The following is a 22,579-nucleotide window of genomic DNA, read 5'->3' on the forward strand; positions in this document are numbered from 1 at the left end:
GGAAGGGGAGCATGAAGAGGAGCATAAATTGGCAGAGTATGAACTGTCACTGGATCACCAGTTGACGGAATGAACTAATAATTCGTAATCATGTCTGAATTCCCTATATACCAAATTTCAAGTCTGTAGATCAAAAATTCATTGAATATATAGGTTGAGAAGTGTCCCCTCTCACACACCTTATCACTTTTATAGATATATAAATGAGTGATACGATGCCAAAACTTTTAACTTGAATCTGCATTATTATTTTCGATCTTACAGATAAAGTTTGTTGGTGATCTTCCGGCCGTTGTCAGGTCGTTGCTGCTAATGCCGGGGGGGGGGGGTGCACGAACACGCCAACCGACTTGATATGTGTAACTGGTTGGTGGGATGTTGCCATCGCTATCCTGTTTCAAATCCCCTGTGGAGCGTGAGATGAGAGATCACTTGTAGACGACTTGACTTCAGGCTCAGGGTGTTGTACTTAGTAGAGCAGCCACTGCACTGCGATCTATTAAGACTAAGCCCTCAACTGACCCGATTCGCCCTCAACGAGGGACGACCGTCTGACCGTCTAAATAATTTCTGAAGAGTTTCACCATATCGAGTATCACTTATGGTGCTCATCAATGTATAAACATACATATACTCCCAAGTTGTAGACCTTTTAAACTGCATATCAAACCAGTAAAGAAATATGGATGGTGGAATAGAATTGAAATACAAATGAACACTGTTAAGGAAGAGGGAAGGGATATTGAGAGCTTGAATGCGTAACTCAAAAAGTACAAAACGCACAAAGATTAAGAAGGATATATATATATATATATATATATATATATATATAGTCTGTTTATTATACAAACATTATTGGTTACATATGTGCGTATATGTTTCAGTGGAATCCCAATTCATTGATAACACTTCATCAGACCAAAAAAAAAAAGAATCAATATTTTTTTGGTGTGATAAGGTGTTATCATTGAATTGGGATATGTAACCAATAATGTTTGTATAATAAACAGACTATATACCAGCTCTGTTCTGCATTGAGCACGCTTTAATAATCACGTGAGTTTCATTGCAGAAGAAAGTGAGTTTTATCGGATTTACATCTAGAAAACCAATCAATGCAACCATTATACATTATATACAGAGTGACCCCCCCAAAAAACAAAAGCTAAATGGAGGCCATCTAGAACATATGCTGTAGAACGGAGAAAAAAAAAAAGGCCAAAGACCCTAGTGTTTTGATGTGATGTTTTGAATATAATAAACTAGTTATGTGATGTTTTGAATATAATAAACTAGTTATGACCAAAGTTTCATTTCATTTCATTTTGGACAAAACACTAAGAAACGAGGCCTAATTAGAGTTGGGGCCCGTTTTTTTTTGGTCACCCTGTATGTATAAATTTTGTACACATTAAATTTTAGTTGGAGTTACCAATGTAAGTTCTTGCGAATGTTGATGTTACAGTTTTGATAACTGTTGGGAAAAGCGGGTGGGGGGGGTAGGCCATAAATGCACCTGTTAACACTTTCTACAGAATCTTTTAAAAATAACCGATTAGAACAGGAATTCCTCAGATTGGGACAAATAAATCCTAACATCCTTGGATCTCGTTATATCTATGAAAGTGAGAATGTGTGTGTGGACGCTTCTCAACCTATATACTCAACGAATTTTTGATATACAGACTTGAAATTTGGTGTATAGAGTACTCAGACACGCAGAAAGCGTTTTGATCATTTTCACAGAAAAAAAAGGGGCTGCTAAGGTGTTGAAATGAGCAAATTGGTACGTGGAGATCGTCGGATTTTTATCTGTTTGTCAACTGTTTCATGACTGAGCATGTGTGTTTCTTTTTTTTTTTTTTTTACATGGAGGTCATCACTTATCAAGGCCCAATGGCCACTCGGGGATAAGGGTTATTGTGTGTACAGTACCCAATGGGATAGTGTAGTAATATTATTGGAGAATTGATAAAGTGTCATTACTTAGGGGGTGGGGCGGTTCATCAGGAATTTGTTTGTGTTGGACTTGAAGATATCCAGGTTGAAGTCTGGAGGGAAACAGGCAAGTGGAACAGAGTTCCACAGGCGTGCAGTTCTAAGAAAGAAACTTTGTTCATGGAATCTACGTTTTGATTTAGGCACAGATAAGGAGTGGGGAAAATTATTGACGGTGGTTTCAGCTAGTCGGGTGTTTTTTGAAAAAGATTGGCGAGGGGGGACCAGAGAATGGAGCTCAGACGAGCACTTGCCATGGAAATAACGATAGAACAAAGATAGGCTCGCTACGTCTCTTCTGTGGGAAAGAGGTTGCAGGGAAGAGAAAAGGGCATCCCCCACTAAGCCACAAAGTCTGTTTTGTACTCGGTTGAGAAATGTGACAACTTCTTTATGTTAATAAGATTTTTGGAAAACATTTCTTAAATGTTGTGTCAAGCTGGTGTAATGGTTATCATACTTGGCTCACTGTCTTTAGGTTTTGGTTTCGATCTCGGCTCCAGCAATTTTTTTTACTTACAAGAAATGAACTGCTTAGAACAAACATAATACTCGCAGGCATATTTCTCAATTTCTATATGAATTAAAATACAATATTTATATATATTTTACGACTGGGCAACGCTGGGCAGCCTGCTAGTATATATGTAAAAGTGAGAACGTGTGTGTTCGAGGACACTTCTCAACCTATATACTCAGCGAATCTTTGATCTACAGACTTGAAATTTGGTATATAGGGCAGCTAAGGGTTCAAAATTAAAAAAATTGGTACGTGGGGAGGGGTCTGTTTGCTAACTATTTCACGAATGTGCGTGCGTGAATCGTTCACATGACAGATTCATAATGTTCAATATAAGTAAGTTTGCAAGCACTTTTGAAAGATCGTGTCAAGCTGGCCTAATGGTTATCATGTTTGACTCACTGTCTTCAGGTTTTAGTTTCGATCTCAGCTCAAGCATTTTTTTTTCTTTCTTTTTTTGCAAGAATTGAACTGTTTAGAAAAAACACAGTATTTGCTTGTACGTCTCCGGTTTTGCATAAATTACAATATAATATTTATGCATATTTTACGACCAGGCAACGCCGGACGGCCTGCTAGTATATCTATAAAAGTGATAATGTGTGTGTTCTCAATCTGTATGCTCAAATATTATTGATCTACAAACTTGAAAATTAGTATATAGGGTATTCAAACACGTGGAAAGCTTTTTAAATCATTTTTCACCTAAAAAAGGGCTGCTAAGGTGGTCAACATTGAAGAATTTGTACTTGGGGGGGGGGGTCATTGGATTTTTATCTGTTTGTTTCACGAACGTGCATGTGTAATGACGGATTACTTGCATTAAAATAAGTAGGTTTGAAAACACTTTTTAAAGATCGTAGCAAGCTGACCAAATGGTTATCGTATTTGACTCGCTGTCTTTCGGTTTGGGTTTCGATCTCAACTCAAGTATGTATTTTTTTATACTCACAAGAAATTAAGTGTTTAGAAAAAATATAATGCTTGCATGCACCCGTTTCAGTTTCTTTCCATTTTTTTTTTTTTTTTTTTTTTAAAGGAATTTAACGTTACGTTTAATACCTAGCAACGCCAAGTACATCTCTAAATGCTTACAACATTTGTTCTATATGATTTACAAATTTGATATGAAGATAGAATTGAATCATAAAAATTACAACTCCCAAAATGTGAGAAAATTTAGCAAGATTTTGGCAAATGTTTCAATTTTGGCAAATGAATCTTTTTTTTTTTTTTTTTTATTCTGCTGATAAAATTCGTTTCATCAAAAAATATTTTCCTCATTTCAGGAACTGCCGATAAAATTCGTTTCATTAAAAAAAAAAAAAAAATTTTTTTTTCTCATTTCAGGAACTGCTGAAACTTTTTAATGAATCGAACTCGTTTTATTATAGTCATACGTTAGATTTAACCAACACAATCCAACGACAGTATACGTGTGACATAGAAACTGTTGAACCTCTATGGAAACGAGCAGATGAACGATTCTTCTGGAACAAGCATCTACTAAAAGAGCTGTTAGATTCTGGTGTAAGTCAAAAGTTTTTATTTTTATTATTTTTTAAATAAATGCAGACATTACACAAGGGTTTACTGTCATTTGAACATTTAAAAAAAAAAAAAAAATCTAATTAAATATTTAGAAAAAAAAAAGGGTTGCCTTTTTTCTTTCTTGGACACTGATCAAAGTGTAGTATCTGCTCTGATGCTGCAGTACACTTTTTTGGTCTTGGTTAATGGAGGAGAAATCCTTCATGGCCGATACATTTTTTATCTTTGTGACTAACTAAAGTGCCCCTTTTGGGGAGCTGGTTTCCCCCCACATTAAGAACCGACCTTGTATCTAACTCTGCCTTCGCGGAGAGGCAATTAATCAAAAAAAAAAATATATATATATAAATATATATTTAGAACTTTTTGAAGAATCAGAATTGGTAATTGTGTCGGAATCAGAAATTTAGAACAGAATCGGTGAAAATTTTAGAAATAAATCCAGTTGAGCGTGTGTTCTGTTAACCTCTTTGGGATTATTTAATGCTGAAATTCATTGTTTACAGGTAATGATTCCTTGTAAACTTTGAATTGAATGCAAGTTGCTATTTTATCCATAGCTAGTGAGGAAGGGAAGGTGTTCCATATCTGTCACCAATAGTATTGCAGTGTGTTTGCACGTCTGGTTGAATTTGAACTATGCTTTTGGAACAGATACATTGAGAGCATTGCCAAGGCTGCTGCAAAGAAGGTGGGCTCTCTTTACCATGCTAGAAATTTACTTATGCCTGAAAGTATCCTGTATCTCTACAAGGCCACTACTCGCCTATGTGTGGAGTATTGTTGTCACATTTAAGCTGGTGCATTTGCTACTATTTTTTCCCTCTTAGAGTTCAAAAAAGAGTCACTATCAGCTAGGCTTCAACTGCTGTCCCATCGACTAAATGTTGCATCCCTCTGCCTGTTTTACAAGTATTTTAATGGTAGGTGCTCTGACAAACTAAAAGCCCTTGTCCCTCCTCAACATAAATACCACCAACAAACCCGACAAGCAGCAAAATCCCACCCCTTCACAGTAGAAATCGCCAGATGCAAGAAAGCCTTTTACTCTAATAGTTTCTTCCGTAGGACTGCCAGACTTTGGAATTCCCTTTCTGCTTCCCTGAAAACTTCAAGTGTAATGTAAACAAACATCTTGCATCTTTCATTTGCATTTTTTCAGTGTTAACTGCCCACATACTATCCCTGAAAATTAGGTCCCAGATTGTACCTCCACCTGTACATCAAAGTGGCGCTGTGCCTTGTTTCGGGTTAGAATGCAATAAAAAAACTTTGAAAGAAGTCCAAGCTCAATGAATGCTTCCCTCCCCCCTCACTTTTTTTTTAAAAAGTAAACATCTGAAGACTACATGACTAAATATGCATCAATAACATAATTTTACAGACTTGTTAGTCGCAATACGAAACAATATTGTAATGGATTCCTTTTGAAAACTAATAAATGACCATGTGAGAAAACTTGATATTTGGAACTTGAAGAATTATTATACTAAACTATATATATATATATATTTATTATTATTATTTCTATTTCAACCTCGGGGATTTTTTACTTAAATCATTACAAGTTGTTTCAATAGACAGGACAATAAAATTATCCTGCCGATCTCATCAGACAATCGAAGCCAAAGATGAGATCGATAGGATTATTTTATTGTCCTGTCTATTGAAACAACTTGTAATGATTTAAGTAAAAATCCCTGAGGTTGAAATAATAAAAATAGCTCTACTATGGTATTGAGCACATTTTTCCTTTTTTTTTTTTTAACAAATATACCTCCTAATATATGTATATATATATATATATATATACACACACACACACACACACACATACTAGGTTGGTGCAAAAATGTCATTTTTTTTATTAGATATATATATATATATGTAGAAATAAAACATTATTTTTGCACCAACCTAGTGTGTGTGTATATATATATATATATATATATATATATATATATATATATATATATATATGAGCAAACAGTTAATAAAACATGTTAAAAAAACACTTTGAAATGAGTTAAAAAACATATTTAATTTCAAAGTGTTTTTTCAACATGTTTTATCAACTGTTTGCTCGTATTATAAGCTCTATCTCCTATTTGGTTTTATCGAGCTTTTACATCTGGCTAAGATAACTTTATAAATATTAATTCTTTAATATTTATAATATACTTTAATTTTACCATCTTGGATCATTTTGGTAAATTTAATTGTAATTTTTATTTTATATATATATATATATATATATATATATATATATATATATAATTTAATTTATTTAAGCGTTAACATCGCTACACGTTTATGAGGATGTTTCGATCAGCTAGTTACTAGTAGCTAAAGACCTTTTCAGGCGATATTACTTATACAAAAGCTTAGTCCGTAATGAAAATGGTTCAGGAATTCAGCGATCATAAAAAAGAATTATTAGGGGGGGTCACAAACATGTCATCAAGAATCAAAAGGAAATGGTTTTTAATATGAAATGTGAAGAAGATGGAAAAGAAGGGGTGGGGATTAAGGTTTGTATCGAAATAGAAAAAAAGGAGAAAAAATAAAGAGGAAGAGGAAAAAAAGGGAACGAGTGCAAGTAAAAACTTCAATTAATAGAAATATATACATAATAAATTTAACGATTTATACTTACGTAAGTTTTGTGAAAAAAGGTGATTTTAAAATCAAAACTCTTTCTATGTATATTATGTATAAATATATATATATTGTTAAAAAAATTCGCATACCAAACTCCTCCGTCTGTTTTTGGTCTACAGACATAAAACTTCATATATAGGGTGTTTGAACCTTGCAAAACTGTATATTTGGGTTTTAGCCAGGGGAAATAGGCATAAAGTGTGAAAATTAAAAAAAAAAAAAATGGAATTTGCCAGGTGTAGATTAAATGACGGCATTACGAATATGCATGCATAACGTAATAGCTATTATTTCATGTTTTAATTTTTAGCCTTGCAACAAACATGTCATAGATCAGGCATTAACATCAAAGGAAAAAGTAAATCGGAAGCTAAATGTTTTGGTTTCGATTCTCAATTTCGAAATTTGTCAAGGGGTCAAAGTTCAACGATATGACCTTTGAAAACTCTACCAAACTCCTCCGCCAATTTTGGGTCTAAACACTTGAAATTCTAGATGTAGGTTACTCTGTACAGCCTAACAAGAAAACAAACAAACAAACAAAAAAAAACAAACATTAGCGCTGACAACAACTAATTACTAAGAAATGTTTTTTTTTGTTTGGTTCAAGTAGACTGCAGTTTCACATAACAATTTCATAAACAAAAGATACCATAAAAATTGAATTTCATCGTATCGTTCTTTCTCTGCTTAATTAGCAGTTGAGTTGTTTTTTTTTTGTTTTTTTTTCTTGCTAGGTCTTGTTGCATTCCCTTCCACTTTTTTTCTATCTGTTCACATCCGCCATCTTGCAGACTAATAAAGTCAACATTGCCGATTGGACCTCGTAATTCACTTTCGTTCGTCTTTTTGCACTTTCCTCAATAACCATCTGGTGCTACCAGATCAGGCTGTCTACTGACTTCCTGAGATGAAACGCACCTACATAGATGTCTTTGTTTTTTTATTCCCTTTTGCAAAACTTAGTCATGTTCTGCGAAAACAAAAACAAAAACAACATTCTCCTCCCCCTCCCCTCCCTCGTTTTCTTTTTCCTTCACCTCCTCACCTTTTTTTTTTTTTTTTTTTTTTTTTGCCTAGTTGGTAGGGCGATAGAACATACCAACTGCCCCCCTGCAGAGGGTAAAAATCCTTCAATGGGACCACCAGTTGACCGTTGGTGGCAACCCGCAATGCATTAAGAACGGGATCCTGGTGGTTGAGTGGAACATGCCTAGGAAATAATAACATGATACTACAACACACCACTTTGGCCCTTACTAGGCTAGACGGGAGGTTGGATAGGCCCGATCCAATCAATCGGTTGGTCATGACAAGCACTAATTAAGACAATCCAAACAAAAACACACTAACACTCAACATAAACAATAAACTGAGTTAATAAGCGATGGCTGAAGGGTCAATCAAGCTGGGAAAAAGGTAACCATCAGGAATAATAAAAATACAGGGAAATCCCATACTTGGGTGGGCATAACCATATATTGTGAATGCTTGGAAACCTCCCCATGTTTGAGTATACCAGCTATGTAGCCCTGGAGAACCGAGGCGAATGGGATTTACCCCCTCATAGTTCTTCCCCATAAGGGGCTCCGAGGAGGGTGGGGAGCATGGCTGATGAATTTTTCAAAAATTATTATGAATACCAAAAAATCCAAGAGACCACACACAGAAATTGACTCTGACAGCGACAATGAAGATACAAACTTTCCAAGATTCATCGTGCTAGAAGCAACGTCTAATATACCGTTAACTAAAATGTCACCTTTCACTATCCAAAAGGTAATATCAAGCAAAATAACACCCAAAAATGTCAAAAAATTAAGGAATGGTACCATATTGGTAGAAGTACAAAATAAAAAACAGGCCAAAACTCTACTTCAACTACAAAAATTGCATGAAACAAACATCAAAGCTTATCCACACCAAACACTAAACTACTCCAAAGGAGTCATAAAAAACCAGGAAATCTCCGTCTGCACAACAGAAGAAATCAAAACAGAACTAAAAAACCAAGGGGTCACAGATGTAAAAAGAATCACATTTAAAAAAAAAGGAGAGGTAATATGTACAAACACTTATATACTAACATTCAATTATCCTCAAATACCAGAGACCATCAATATAGGTTATGAAAGAATGAAAATAGAACAATACATTCCAAAACCTTTACAATGCTACAACTGCCAAAAGTTTGGACATAATAAAGACCAATGTCTAAGATTCTTCACATGTGGAAACTGCAGTGAAAAAAACCCAGACCACGATGAAGAAGACTGTCCAAATAAAACCAAATGCACAAACTGTCAAGAAGAGCACCACTCTCACTCAAAACAGTGCAAAATATATAAGCAAGAGAAGGAAATAATAACAATCAAATATCAAAAAAACATAACCTTCCAAGAAGCCCGCAAAGAAGTCACAAATCGCACCAAAAACTCATATGCCACAATAACCCAACAAGCAAACAAAATGTACAACTACAATGAACTAAACCTTGCTCCAGAAATTGCAAACCTAGCAAAAGAACTAAAGAACATACTTGAAGAATTAAAATCCTTTTTATCAGAACTGAAAATAAATTTTAACAGCCAAATAAAAGTCAGAAACGAACAACCCAGTATAAAAGAAAACGAAAAAAAGGAAATCAGAAAAACTTCCATCAATATTGAGGAATCAATCTCTAAAGAAATGAAACCTCCTCAATTATCAAAACGTGAAAGATCCAAGTCACTAACAAGGACAAAAACAGATGTTAAAAATAAACACACAACAACAGGAAAAATGGAAATAGAACAGAACAACAAAAAAACTACCCCCCAAAAACAAAATGACAAACAAAAAACAGAATTAGTATTAATTGAAAATGAAAATAAATTTGAACTAGTTGAAACTGATAGCCAAGAAAGACAGTCAAGACAAAGTAAATCTAAAAGTCCCAGACCAAAACCCAAAAAAAGCCTCTCACCAGAAACAAAAAACAGACCATCCACTTCCAAAGCGATGGAAATTGATGTAGGATAAAAACCACTACAGAAAATCAAATACATAAAATCTAAACTATGGCCAACAAAATAATCCAATGGAATTGCAGAGGTATAAAAGCCAATCGGAATGAATTACTTCTACTGATATCCGATCTATGTCCCACAATAATATGCCTACAAGAAACCTTTTTAAAACCATCTGAAAATATCAATCTTCAAAGTTTTACTGAATACAACTATACAACAAATAACCCAAATAGAGCTTCAGGAGGAACATCCATTCTCATTAACAAAAACACGGCACAAAGCCAAATAAATCTACAAACTAACTTACAGGCAATTGCTGTCACAGCCACCCTACATAGAACGGTCACAATTTGCTCCATTTATCTGCCTCCAAACGACCCCATAGATGAAACCGAAATAGAAAAACTCATCAACCAACTCCCTCGCCCCTTCTTATTATTAGGCGATTTTAATAGTCATAATGTTAGTTGGGGATGCTCAAACACAGACAGAAAAGGAATCATTATAGAAAATATTATCAACAACAACAATCTATGCATATATAACAACAAAAAACCAACGTTTATTCACTCCGCTACAAATTCGTCCTCAGCAATTGACCTCTCTATAAGTGATTCTAGTATCTTTATAGATTACAATTGGACAGTGCATATAGATACTTGTGGAAGTGACCACTTCCCAATAACTTTAGAACATTTTGGTCCTGAAATAATCTCAAAAATTCCTCGTTGGAACCTTAAAAAAGCTAACTGGAATGAATTCAAATTACTATGCAAACACAAACTCCTACCTGAAAAATGTGAGAAAGACCCAATCACTCACTTTACAGATACCATTATCTCAATAGCAGAAGAATGTATTCCTAAAACAAAATCATCAACCAAGAATAATCGTCCCTGGTTTAATAATGACTGTAAAAAGGCTATCAGGCTACGATGTGCTGCATTAAGAAAATTCAACAATCAACCAACTACTCAGAATTTAAACAACTTTAAAATATGCAGGGCTAAAGCACGCCGAACAATAAACGAAGCCAAAAGGGAATCATGGAAGAATTTTGTGTCTAAAATCAATAACACCACCAAAGACAAAACTGTATGGAATATGATTCAGAAAATATCAGGAAAAAACACCAGTTCCCCTCTCAACCACCTCTGTGTAAACAATAGTAAAATAACTAAAAAAGAGGACATGGCAAACCTGCTTGCAGATACTATTGCAAATAATTCATCTTCTAAAAATTACGATAAAAAATTCCAGATCTTTAAACAGGAATCAGAAAAAACCAAACTGAACTTTAAAAGTAATAATGAGGAAGAATACAACAAACCTTTTACCATCCATGAACTAAAGGATTCATTAAAAAAAGCCAACAACACGGCTGAGGGACCTGATAAAATAACGTATGAATTTCTAAAACAACTACCAGATGAACCATTAAAGTATTTACTTTCTATTTATAATGACATCTGGCTCAATGGCAATCTTCCAGCCATATGGAAACAAGCCACAGTCATTCCTATACCAAAACCAGGAAAGGATGCATCTGACCCCTCCAATTATCGCCCCATAGCTCTAACAAGCTGTGTGTGTAAAATCATGGAGAGAATGGTCAACACCAGGTTAATTTGGTTTCTGGAAACAAATAAAATAATAACTAATTTTCAGTGTGGCTTCCGAAAACATCGTAGCACAACAGACCATTTAATTCGTTTAGAAACTTTCATCAGAAATTCATTTATACAAAAAAAGCATATGACTGCTATTTTCTTTGATCTTGAAAAGGCGTACGATACCACATGGAGGTATGGCATCATGAAAGATCTCAAAGAAGCTGGAGTGAAAGGAAGACTACCCATCTTCATCAACAACTTCATAAATAATAGACTATTCAATGTCCGTGTAGGAACATGCCTATCGGACATCAAAGAACAGGAAACGGGAGTTCCACAGGGAAGTATTTTGTCGGTAACATTATTCAGCCTAAAAATTAACAGTATTGTTGGATGCATAAACCAAGGCGTGGATTGCTCTCTATATGTTGATGATTTTTTAATTGCATATAGCTCAAGACATATCCATATAATTGAGCGTCAACTTCAACAATGCATTGACAAAATAAAAAAATGGACAAATAAGAATGGCTTCAAATTTTCCATTAACAAAACAAAATGTATGCACTTTTGTCAACTAAGAAAACTGCACCCAGATCCTCTTTTAAAACTAAATGATATTCCGATTCCTGTTGTAAATGAACATAAATTCTTAGGATTAATACTAGACAAAAAACTTACATTCATCCCTCATATAAAACATCTTAAAAATAAATGTAATAAAACCCTACAGCTAATGCGAGTCATTGCCCACACAGATTGGGGAGCGGACAGACAAACCCTATTAAAGTTATATAGGTCACTAGTGCGATCGAAACTAGACTATGGTAGCTTCATTTACGGTGCCACCAGAAAGTCGTATATAAAGATATTGGACACCGTTCAACATCAGGGCCTCAGACTTGCGCTGGGAGCCTTCCGAACTTCCCCCATCGATAGCCTCTATGCAGAAGCCAATGAACCCCCATTATCAATTCGACGCGACAAACTAGCCTTACAATACCTGACCAAAATTCTCTCTTGCCCAGAAAATCCTGCTTACAACTGCATTGCAAACTCACTAGATTACTCGTTCTATGATAGAGAAAAATCACAGCCAACAAATGCAACCTCTAACTGTACCTTCAATCCAAATTACCAAAATCTATATTACCAAAAAATAAAAGCTATAAAACCTTTTGGGCTCCGTATAAAACCACTAGTAGAAGATGCAGGTATCACAATCACCAATATCCATAATGTCAACCAACTAAGCCTTCCACCCTGGCTACTAAAATACCCTGAAATCATCCTTGAATTAAATAACCTCCCAAAAAATCAAACCCATCCACTAACCTATCAAGAAAAACTCCTTATCATTCAGGAAAAATACCCAAACCATCAGCACATATACACAGATGGGTCCAAAGACAGCAACAAAACCGGATGCGGAGTCGTATCCACTAACATTACCTTACAGAAGCGACTACCAGACCATGCCTCAATTTTTAGTGCCGAAGCCACAGCCTTAGATATGGCACTAGATCTCATCACTGACCTTACCCACAACAAATTTATAATTTTTTCAGACTCCCTATCGGTACTCGAATCCTTAAAGAATAAAAATTTAAATAACCCACTACTCATCAAACTGCTACAAAAAATACACACTCTCTCACAAAACAAAAGTATCAAATTCTGCTGGATCCCCAGTCATTCTGGAATTCAGGGCAATGAAAAAACTGACATAGCTGCCAAAAATGCTTTAAAACTCCTTAATAGCAATATAAAAATTCCACATTCTGACTACAAACAACAAATAAATAATCTGATTATGAAGAAATGGCAAGAAAGATGGAATAACTGTCCAAATAATAAACTTTTCAAGATCAAGCCCACAATAGAAGAACGATTACCAGATGCCAGAAGATCACGTAGAGAGGAAGTGATTTTGTCCCGTATTCGCATAGGACATACGCACATAACCCACTCCTTCCTGCTAAAAAAAGAAGACCCTCCAGAATGTTTTGCATGCCAAGAACCTTTTACAGTAAAACACTTTCTTTTAGATTGTGGCGATCTCGCGCATATCCGGCAAAATTATTACCATGTCAACAATATGAAAGAACTATTTAAAAAAATAAACTCCAACAAAATAACATTTCTGAAAAAAGTAAATCTATATAAAAGTATATAACACTAATTCAATCCAACTTTACACCCCACCCCCAAAAAAGGAAGGAAGCACATCACCTAATGATACAAAAAGTCTGATTTGACTCACTGATTAAATTAAAATATCTATTCCAAAAAAAAAAAAAAAAAAACTGAATTCGGCATTAAATAACCAATAAAAAAAAAAAAAAAGAAGGTTGATATGCCGTAAAACCAAACCAAACCAAACCAAACCAATAACCATGTTTTTGAAATTTTGCACAAACATTAGTCATAGTGAAAGTAAATTTTTGCCAGAACGGATTTTCCGGGATATCTCTGGTTGCCCTTGTAAGGGGCTATTATAGCGGTAAAATTGCCCCCCCCCCCAATCGTTCGTCCATTCGCTCTTTCGTCAAAATTCACGCTTTGAATTTTTTTGAAATTTTGCGCAAACTTTAGTCATGGTGAAAGTAAATTTTTGCCAGAACGGATTTATTAATTATTCACTTGTGGAGGTGGGGGGGGGGACTATGTATGCTCGACTTGTTCTTGTATAACATTAAAGATGGTAGCAGGAAACGGTAAAAAATTCTGTTAAAAAACATTCTGTATTCCGATACGTCTATAAAACAAAACAAAAAAAGAAATATAAACGTGTATGTATATATGTGTGTGTGTGTGTGTGTGTGTGTGTATATATATATATATATATATATATATATATATATATATATATATATATATATATATATATATATATATATAATTTGATACCATCTCGTCAGTGACGAGACTCGTCACTGGTTTTAATCATTTAGACAGTGATAAAAAAAAAAATGAGACATCGACTACTACTGAATATATTTACTATCAAGATGAAAGAATACTAAGTTTGACAGTTTATTTTATCTATGAAAACAGCTGCATTCAAATAATTACGATGAGTCTGCGACACTCGAAAAGAATTGGATGACATTTGCGTTGCTAAATACTAATATTTTAAATTCATAACATCGCAACGGCAAGCAATCAAGGGAGGCTATTCTTGGTTTATTTATACTTTGATCAGCTTAGAGTAGCCTCCCTTGCTCCAGATTTACGCGTTCTTTCATTTACATAAATTTCGTTTGCGAAAGGAATAGCAAAAAAAAAAAAAAAAATAGCTAGCTAACCGGTGTTAGGGGATCACGCCTCTCCAATTTATATTACGATGCCCCACACGAGGGGTTTACTGACTTATGGTTTTATTTTTTATATTATTCTTTTTTGACAAAAATCGGTTCTCCTTGATATTACCGTGGAAAGGCTTGTTTGGATGGGGAGGATTTTTAAAAAAAAGATTTGACATATACAAGCAAATCGCAAATATATGGCATAATCATATTGACACACAGGTTATATCACCAAAGTTAAGCAACATTTAACCTGGTCAGTACCAGATGGGTGACTATTTGGGAGTACCAGGCGCTGTATGTAGGAGGACCTTACACCGCTCTGCAATAACTGCAAAAACCTTAACCGTTGTCTCTCCTGAATGGAATATTCATGTGACTTGGAACTGCTTGTGAATTTAATATCCCATGATACTTCTTCCTTTGGAAGAAGCTGGTTCAAGATCGATGACCATTTGGGAAGGCTAGGCGCTGTATGTACAGTGTTGAGTCATAAGAAATTTCCAGATTAGTATCTGGAGACGCATTAATTCACTGGTAGAGCTGCATCTAGGAGAAGGTAACTCTAATGATGTCGGCAGCAGGACGTTGGATGCCCATGGAGGAAGATGAATCTCTAGCAGATCGGCAGTCCTATGGTATTAAGAGTAACGTTATTTGACTGCAACTATGCGGATGATCAATATATTATTAAGCTATCATCGTTCTATTTTGAAATTTGGTATTATCACTGAAATAAATGAACAAACATATATTTTTTTAAAAATAAAATAGGCGGAAGTTTCTCACGAGCTCTTTCGGCTCATCAGGAGAAAATCGATAGCGTAAAAAATATTATGTCGAAACTTTAAAGAGTTCTAATGGGGAACTATTGAATGTGCCAAAAGTACGGGGACAACTAAAATTAAGTTTATTAACGTTTAAAAACGATTAAAATATTATCACAACGAGGGAGAGAAAAAAAAAAGCAGGAGAAAAGTTTCAGTTTCCCAAAAAGAAACAATGCATTCGCTGTTTCCTTTTGCTGGCACAAAGAAGGTTTACGCACCGCAATAGACAGACTCCAAAATCTTTAAATGGTTTCTGGAGTCCGCTCTATGTAGCACCTTGAACTATTCTATTTTATATCTATGGCACAGCACGTGTTGTCAACCAAATGCTGGCCAATAGCCAATAAGTTTCTTTGATTTCATCAAAAGTCTCCTGTGGTGTGCGTCCTTTCAAATACAAAACTGGATCACTGCTCGACATTCAACAGGCTCCATTTCACACCTTACTCAGTCCAAACACCTGTAAAACAGAAACCACAATTAGTTCAGAGCTGTAATTTGCCACATAACCCGTAGAGATATAAATCATTGCACATGCAAAATTTCAGCTAGATCAGACAACTGGAAGTGGGTCAGGGGCATTACTTATTGCACGCCCCTTGTAGTGCTTATCACTGAATTGATTTGCACAATTATTTTAAAATGAGTTTTACTAAAAGTGTTACATTATTTTTTCTAATTTAATTCTCGTATATATATTAACCACACGTGAACGAATTCTAAGATATTAAGACACATTAATACTCATTCATTATACTAGTAGATAGTTTATCAGGAATTATGATGGTTTCGTCTTTGATAATGTCAGAAAAACCCTAATTTTTGTCTATTTAAAAAAATTCTTTTTTTGTTTTCACTTTCAGAATGATTTGTCAAGCCATTGGATTGTTCCAATTATCCAAGGATTCGTTGAGAACAATCTTTGTTTAATGGAGTTTGATGAGAATCTAAGTCTGACCCCAACTGGTGCCATGATGATGGCAAATATCAACAGATTTAATAAAGATCCTTTGAAATATTGGTTGACTATCATTTCAAGGCGAAGTCGCCACAGAGCTGGTAAGTCTGCGATTATTAGTTTATTCTATTTTGGGTGTTGGCTTCTTTTTTGGTAGATAAAGCATTTTTATTTTTTATGAAAAGAAAGGTCACCATTTTATCACGGCTAAAAATTCTTGAGGATATGTTGTTGCAATATTTTTAGCATAATAATAAAGTATGATCACAAAAATTTGGACGATTACAAGGTGGAACGATATAATTGTTGCCCTAGAAAAGACATGATTCCATTTCCATCTGATGAAAACGTTTTTTTTTGTTTTTTTTTGTTGTATGTCATCCACTAGTTGGCCAGTTGTGTACAAATCCCAAGAGCAATAGGAGCCTTCTATCATGTCTGAAAGTGATACAATGTTCAACGAACGAGATCAAAGTTGCACCACTGTACAACTCCTGCTCTCTACCGATGCAAGTTAGGACAACAGGACCATTGCCAGCACTCTCAAAATGCAAATCTAGATGATTCAACACTTGAGGGCACAGATCAGCAAAGTTTCCAGCTATGGTTATGATCTTTGCTGTGATTTCAAGTAAGGGTTGCATCATGTACCTCAATGTGCTGGAGAGTACGATGATTCCCTGATGTAATCAGGTGGCTGCTGGCAGACCCCGAGTGTCGCAACAGGACTCTGTGCCAGCGCACAAGTCCAAAGAGACCCAGGCTTGGTTTCAAAAGGAGTGCTACAACTTTGTACCCTTCTCTCTCTGCCCCCCCCTCCTCCTCCGACCTGAACTTGCTTGCTATTTTGTTTGATTATACGCCAAGAACCTCACCAACATGACCTCCAACGACACCAAAGCCAGCCTGATCACCGCCATTGGCCAAGTATTTGCTGAGTCAATGCTTGTGTAAAAGGCATGCTCCTCATTCCAGACCCATATCGAGGTGGTGAGTGAGGTTGAAGGTGGATACATTGAATAGATGTTAGGTCTATTACATAATTAAGTTACCTGAATTGATTTTTTTATAAAAGTTTAAAAATAAAGCTATGGTGTTGTATTCTTTAAGGTGACAAATTTATGAGTATGACAATCTTGTGAATCGGGTTTAGGGATTGCTATTTTGTTTGATCATACGCCAAGAACATCACCAACATGACCTCCAACAACACCAAAGCCAGCCTGATCACTGCCATTGGCCAAGTATTCGCTGAGTCAATGCTCCTCATTCCAGACCCGTATCGAGGTAGTGAGTGAGGCTGAAGGTGGCTACATTGAATAGATGTTAGGTCTATTACATAATTAAGTTACTGAATTAATATTTTTATAAAAAATAGAGCTATAGTGTTGTATTCTTTAAGGTGACAAATTTATTGTTCCATCTTGTTAGCGCCGATTTCATGAGCATGACAATCTTGTGAGTCGGGTTTAGGGATTGTGTTTGAGTCTTTTGTGATCATGACGTCATTTGTAGAAACTGATAGTCCCATGTCAGTTACGCATAGAAATGGCAGGTTTGGTTTTAACATTTGGGATGTTGAAACATAGCCTCCTAATATTTGAAAATGAGATCCTCATAGTAGAGGTTCTGGGTTTTCATTTGTTTTATTTTGAGACTGATGTTGGGATTGGAATATTTGTGGATGAGATAAGCAGAGGAATTTAGAATGCAGAAAAAATGTATCTTTTAAGAAAATCACTAATATGGCATTGAAAAATAGAAACTACAACATCATCCAGATTCCATCCATCAAATGGCAGCACAGCAGCCCCACTATTTTATACCTGCTGAAATGACAGTCTGCTTGTGAATTACTCCTAGGTTCAAATCCTTGGACTATCAGTTGGATAACGTCAGCCCAGGTGAAAGGTTTATCTCCAGCAAGGTAGGGGAACCAAAAGTTTTAGGGCTGCTGAAAGTACGTTCACAGTGTATTTTCTACTCTCCATTGTTTATTTTTGGCTAATATGGAGTAGTGTTGGAGTTAAAAAAGTAACAAAAAAACCTGAAGTATCTACTTAGAATAAGTTTTAGTGATTTATCTCTCCACCAAAATATTAACACTTGAAAATACATCCTCCTCACATTTTAAGCTAGTCCGTCTAAGAAATAAAATCTGATAGGTGGCACTACAGATAACAAGGACAGATAACCCTTAATTGCATTTACAAAGTTAAAGGCTATCTGTTATAGGATTAGCTGTGACTTTCTTAAAGCAGTATGCTTTTATTTAATCCATGATGGAAGATTGTTCTCATTCAGCTGTTAATTATTAAGTTATTTATAATTGTTTCTGTCAGTAAAAACGATTGAACTTTAAAAAAAAAAAAACTGTAATTGTTACTTATTCGTGGTGCAATATGACTTGAAAATAACATCCAAAATGAGTTATAATCAAAATAATAAATTATCAATCCTTATTTAAAATTTCTGAAACATAAATGGCAGATATGCGTAACTTCAAACGTGATATTTATCCTGAAGTGCAAGTTGGAAAATGTACTTACTCCCCCCCCCCATACACACTAAGAAAAATAAACATTCTTGTCATTTTTTGAGAGTTTTTTAAGCAATTTTTTTCACACAGATTTTTAAGTATTTTCTTTTTAAGAGAATGTAAACAAAGTTCAAGCCCCTTTTTAGATCATAGTTATAAGTTGGAAAATATTTAAGTTTTTTGAAATTTTAATTGGTTTTAAAATAGGATTGGATTTACAAACTAATTCTCTAGATTTATATTAGTATTAATTTTATTCACGTTTTTCATTATCAAGAAATTTATTCATATTAATCTGTTAAATTCACCTTCCGCATCCCTGTATTTTCAAAGCGATCTGGCGGCAGTGACGTCAGACAAATTTTTAGCTACGGATGACCAAAACTGTATAGAATGTACCTTTTTTTTTTTTTTTAAGCAAATATAAAAGTATTCAAAACAGTCTTTATAACCTTTCTAATAATTTTTTTAAGAGATTTTGTTTATAAAATATTTACGAACTGTTTTTTTTTCCAGTAGTCAAATGAAATAAGATTTTTAAGTCATTTGCCAAAATTTCTCTATCAACATTTACCATAAATGTTTTGTTTTTTATTTAAATATTTTGTTATGAAAAAAAATCTTGTTTATTACTTATTTCTCGTGCTATTTGACCAAGAAGAATTTGGAGTTTTATTTTTATTTTATTTTTTTAAATTTTGATAGACGCAGACGATTTTTTTTTTTAGCTGTGATTTGACTAGGGTATACTGATATCGATGTTTACCTAACTTTTATTATAAAAGTTGTATTTTTATACTTTATTATTTATAAAAATTATCAACACCTGATGTTTGGAAAGCAGTTCATAATATGTTTTATTATAAAAGTTCTATTTTTGTTTGGTAAAAAAAAAAAAAGAAACAGTTCATAAACATATTATGGGGGAAAATACAGTTCATGAATAAAAAAAAAAATTAAACAGTCTGTAATATATATTTATCATGAATATATATATATATATATATATATATATATATATATATATATATATACAGTACATGAATTACGTCCGCATCCATCAAACTTAAAAATCGAATCGGAAACTCGAAAACAAAATGAAACAAACTTAATTTTTATTATTACCAGAAAGGTTGTATTTTTTTCCTGTTATTATTTTAGTAAGAACGAATTACTATTTCGTTATCTTTTTACTAAAATATTTTATCCTTCTTACTAAAATAAAATTAATTCTTCTATTTTTTCCATGAGTACTTGAATAAAATTCACTGAAAATGAAATAAATAACGAAATAATGATAAAAAAAACTCCAAATTCTTCTTGGTTAAATAATGACAAATAAGTAATAAACAAGTTTTTTTTTTTCCGAACACACAAAAAAAAAAACAAAAAAAAAAAACGTTTATGGTAAATGTCGGTAGAGGAATTCTGGCATGTGACTATTAAGAATCTCATTTCATTTGACTATTGGAAAAAAAAAATAGTTCATAAATATTTTTTAAACAAAATCCCTAAAAAAATAAAATAAAATAAAAACTATTCATAAATATTACCCCCCCCCACCAGTTCATCAACATATTTTTATTAGAAAGGTTATACATGAATACTTGAATAAAATTCACTGAAAATGAAATAAATAACGAAATAATGATAAAGAAAACTCCAATTTCTTCTCGGTTAAATAACACGACAAATAAGTACCTATTTACAATGCCACCTCACGGGACAGAGTTAGACACCAGGGTCGTTTTTTAACGTGGAGAAAAGGTACAAAAATAAAAATTGTCTCAGTCGTGAAGGATTTCTCCCCCACTGAAAGAGAACGAAAAATGGAAGTGCCGCATCTGAAGAACAGATACTACACTTTGATCTTTGCCAAAAATAAGTAATACACAAGTTTGTTTTTTTCCAAAGAGAAAATAATAAATAAATAAATAAATAAAAAATTTAAGGTAAATGTCGGTAGAGGAATTCTGGCATGTAACTATTAAGAATCTCATTTAATTTGACTATTGAAAAAAAAAAAAAAAAAACAGTTCATAAATATTTTTTCAACAAAATCCCTAAAAAAAAAATAAAAAAAAATATTCATAAATATTTAAAAAAAAAAAAAAAAAACAGTTCATCAACGTATTTTTATTAGAAAGGTTATACATTTGTTATAAAAGTTCGAATAAAGACTGTTTGAATAAAACTTCTATTTCCATATTTGCTAAAAACAAGGTACATTCTTTACAGTTTTGGTCATCCGTAGCTAAAAACTTGTCTGACGTCACTTCCGCCAAATGGCTTTGTAAAAACACGGATGCGAAAGGTGAATTTAATTTTAATTACAATAAAAATACGAGGAAATAATTTTTACCTTTAAAAACATTGGATCATTTATATTAAAAGGTGGCTGTGACAGTATGAATATAACGAAGAGAATTGTTTTTCATGGACGAATATTATTTTTAAACTCAGTTTCATTCAGTTACAGAAATGTAGGGGAGGATACAACACGTTTTCTTGAATTATTCCGCTTTCTTGAATTATTCCGCTTTCTTCTCACCCTTTTCTAAAGTGGATTATTTATCAAGAAGGAATCAAATATTATTTATTGAATTCTTTGGTATGACTACTGAGGTCTCCTACGTTAACAATTGTAAAATTTGTATTTCACCAATTTTTATTCTAGCGAAACAAAAAAAATTAAATGGGGGTACATATAACTCCTTCTTGATTTGCATTTTGTCCTATTCACTTTTTTTTTCTAATTTTTTTTTCTAATTTTTTTTCTAATTTTTTTTCTAATTTTTTTTCTAATTTTTTTTCTAATTTTTTTTCTAATTTTTTTTCTAATTTTTTTTCTAATTTTTTTTCTATTTTTTTTTCCTAATTTTTTTTTCCTAATTTTTTTTTCCTAATTTTTTTTTCCTAATTTTTTTTTCCTAATTTTTTTTTCCTAATTTTTTTTTCCTATTTTTTTTTCCTAATTTTTTTCCCAAATTTTTTTCCTAATTCTTTCTAATTTTTTTCTATTTTTTCTATTTTTTTTCTAATTTTGTTTTCTAATTTTTTTTCTCTAATTTTTTCTCTATTTTTTCTAATATTTTTTCTAATTTTTTTTCTAATTTTATGTTTTTCTAATTTTATTTTTTCTATTTTTTCTATTTTTTCTTTTTTTTCTAATTTTGTTTTTCTAATATTTTTTTCTAATTTTTCTAATTTTTTCTAATTTTTTCCTAATATTTTTCTAATATTTTTTCTAATATTTTTTCTAATATTTTTTCTAATATTTTTTCTAATATTTTTTCTAATTTTTTTCTAATTTTTTCTTAATTTTTTTTCTTAATTTTTTTTCTTAATTTTTTTTCTTAATTTTTTTTCTTAATTTTTTTTTTCTAATTTTTTTTTTTCTAATTTTTTTTTCTAATTTTTTTTTGTTTTTGATGAGAATGGAGCATCATGCCGGATGATCTTAAAACATTCGCTGCCAATTATGAGTATTCTTGTACCCTTGCTTTGCTTTGCACGGTACGAATAAACTCCTAGTAACGAAATTTTTTTCTATTAGTTAATGCGCGCTCGTACGATAACTGTCTTTAACT

At 33.2% G+C, this 22,579-nt stretch overlaps 1 protein-coding gene across 4 annotated transcripts in view; it reads left to right on the top strand.

Moving 5' to 3' along the window:
* LOC145284013 (phosphatidylinositide 4-phosphatase SAC2-like) overlaps positions 1–22,579 on the top strand; it is a 697,431-nt gene that overhangs the window by 264,725 nt on the left and 410,127 nt on the right. For all 4 annotated transcript variants that reach the window (XM_080133106.1, XM_080133105.1, XM_080133103.1 and 1 more), the window contains 2 exons: positions 3,869–4,048; positions 16,356–16,551. In XM_080133106.1, coding sequence (XP_079989232.1) covers positions 3,869–4,048; positions 16,356–16,551 — 376 coding nt within the window. The remainder of the gene's footprint in view (positions 1–3,868; positions 4,049–16,355; positions 16,552–22,579) is intronic.

The sequence above is a fragment of the Euprymna scolopes genome, chromosome 8 (genome assembly GCF_053919585.1).
Source record: "Euprymna scolopes isolate OS-2025 chromosome 8, ASM5391958v1, whole genome shotgun sequence".
NCBI classification, from domain to species: domain Eukaryota; kingdom Metazoa; phylum Mollusca; class Cephalopoda; order Sepiida; family Sepiolidae; genus Euprymna; species Euprymna scolopes.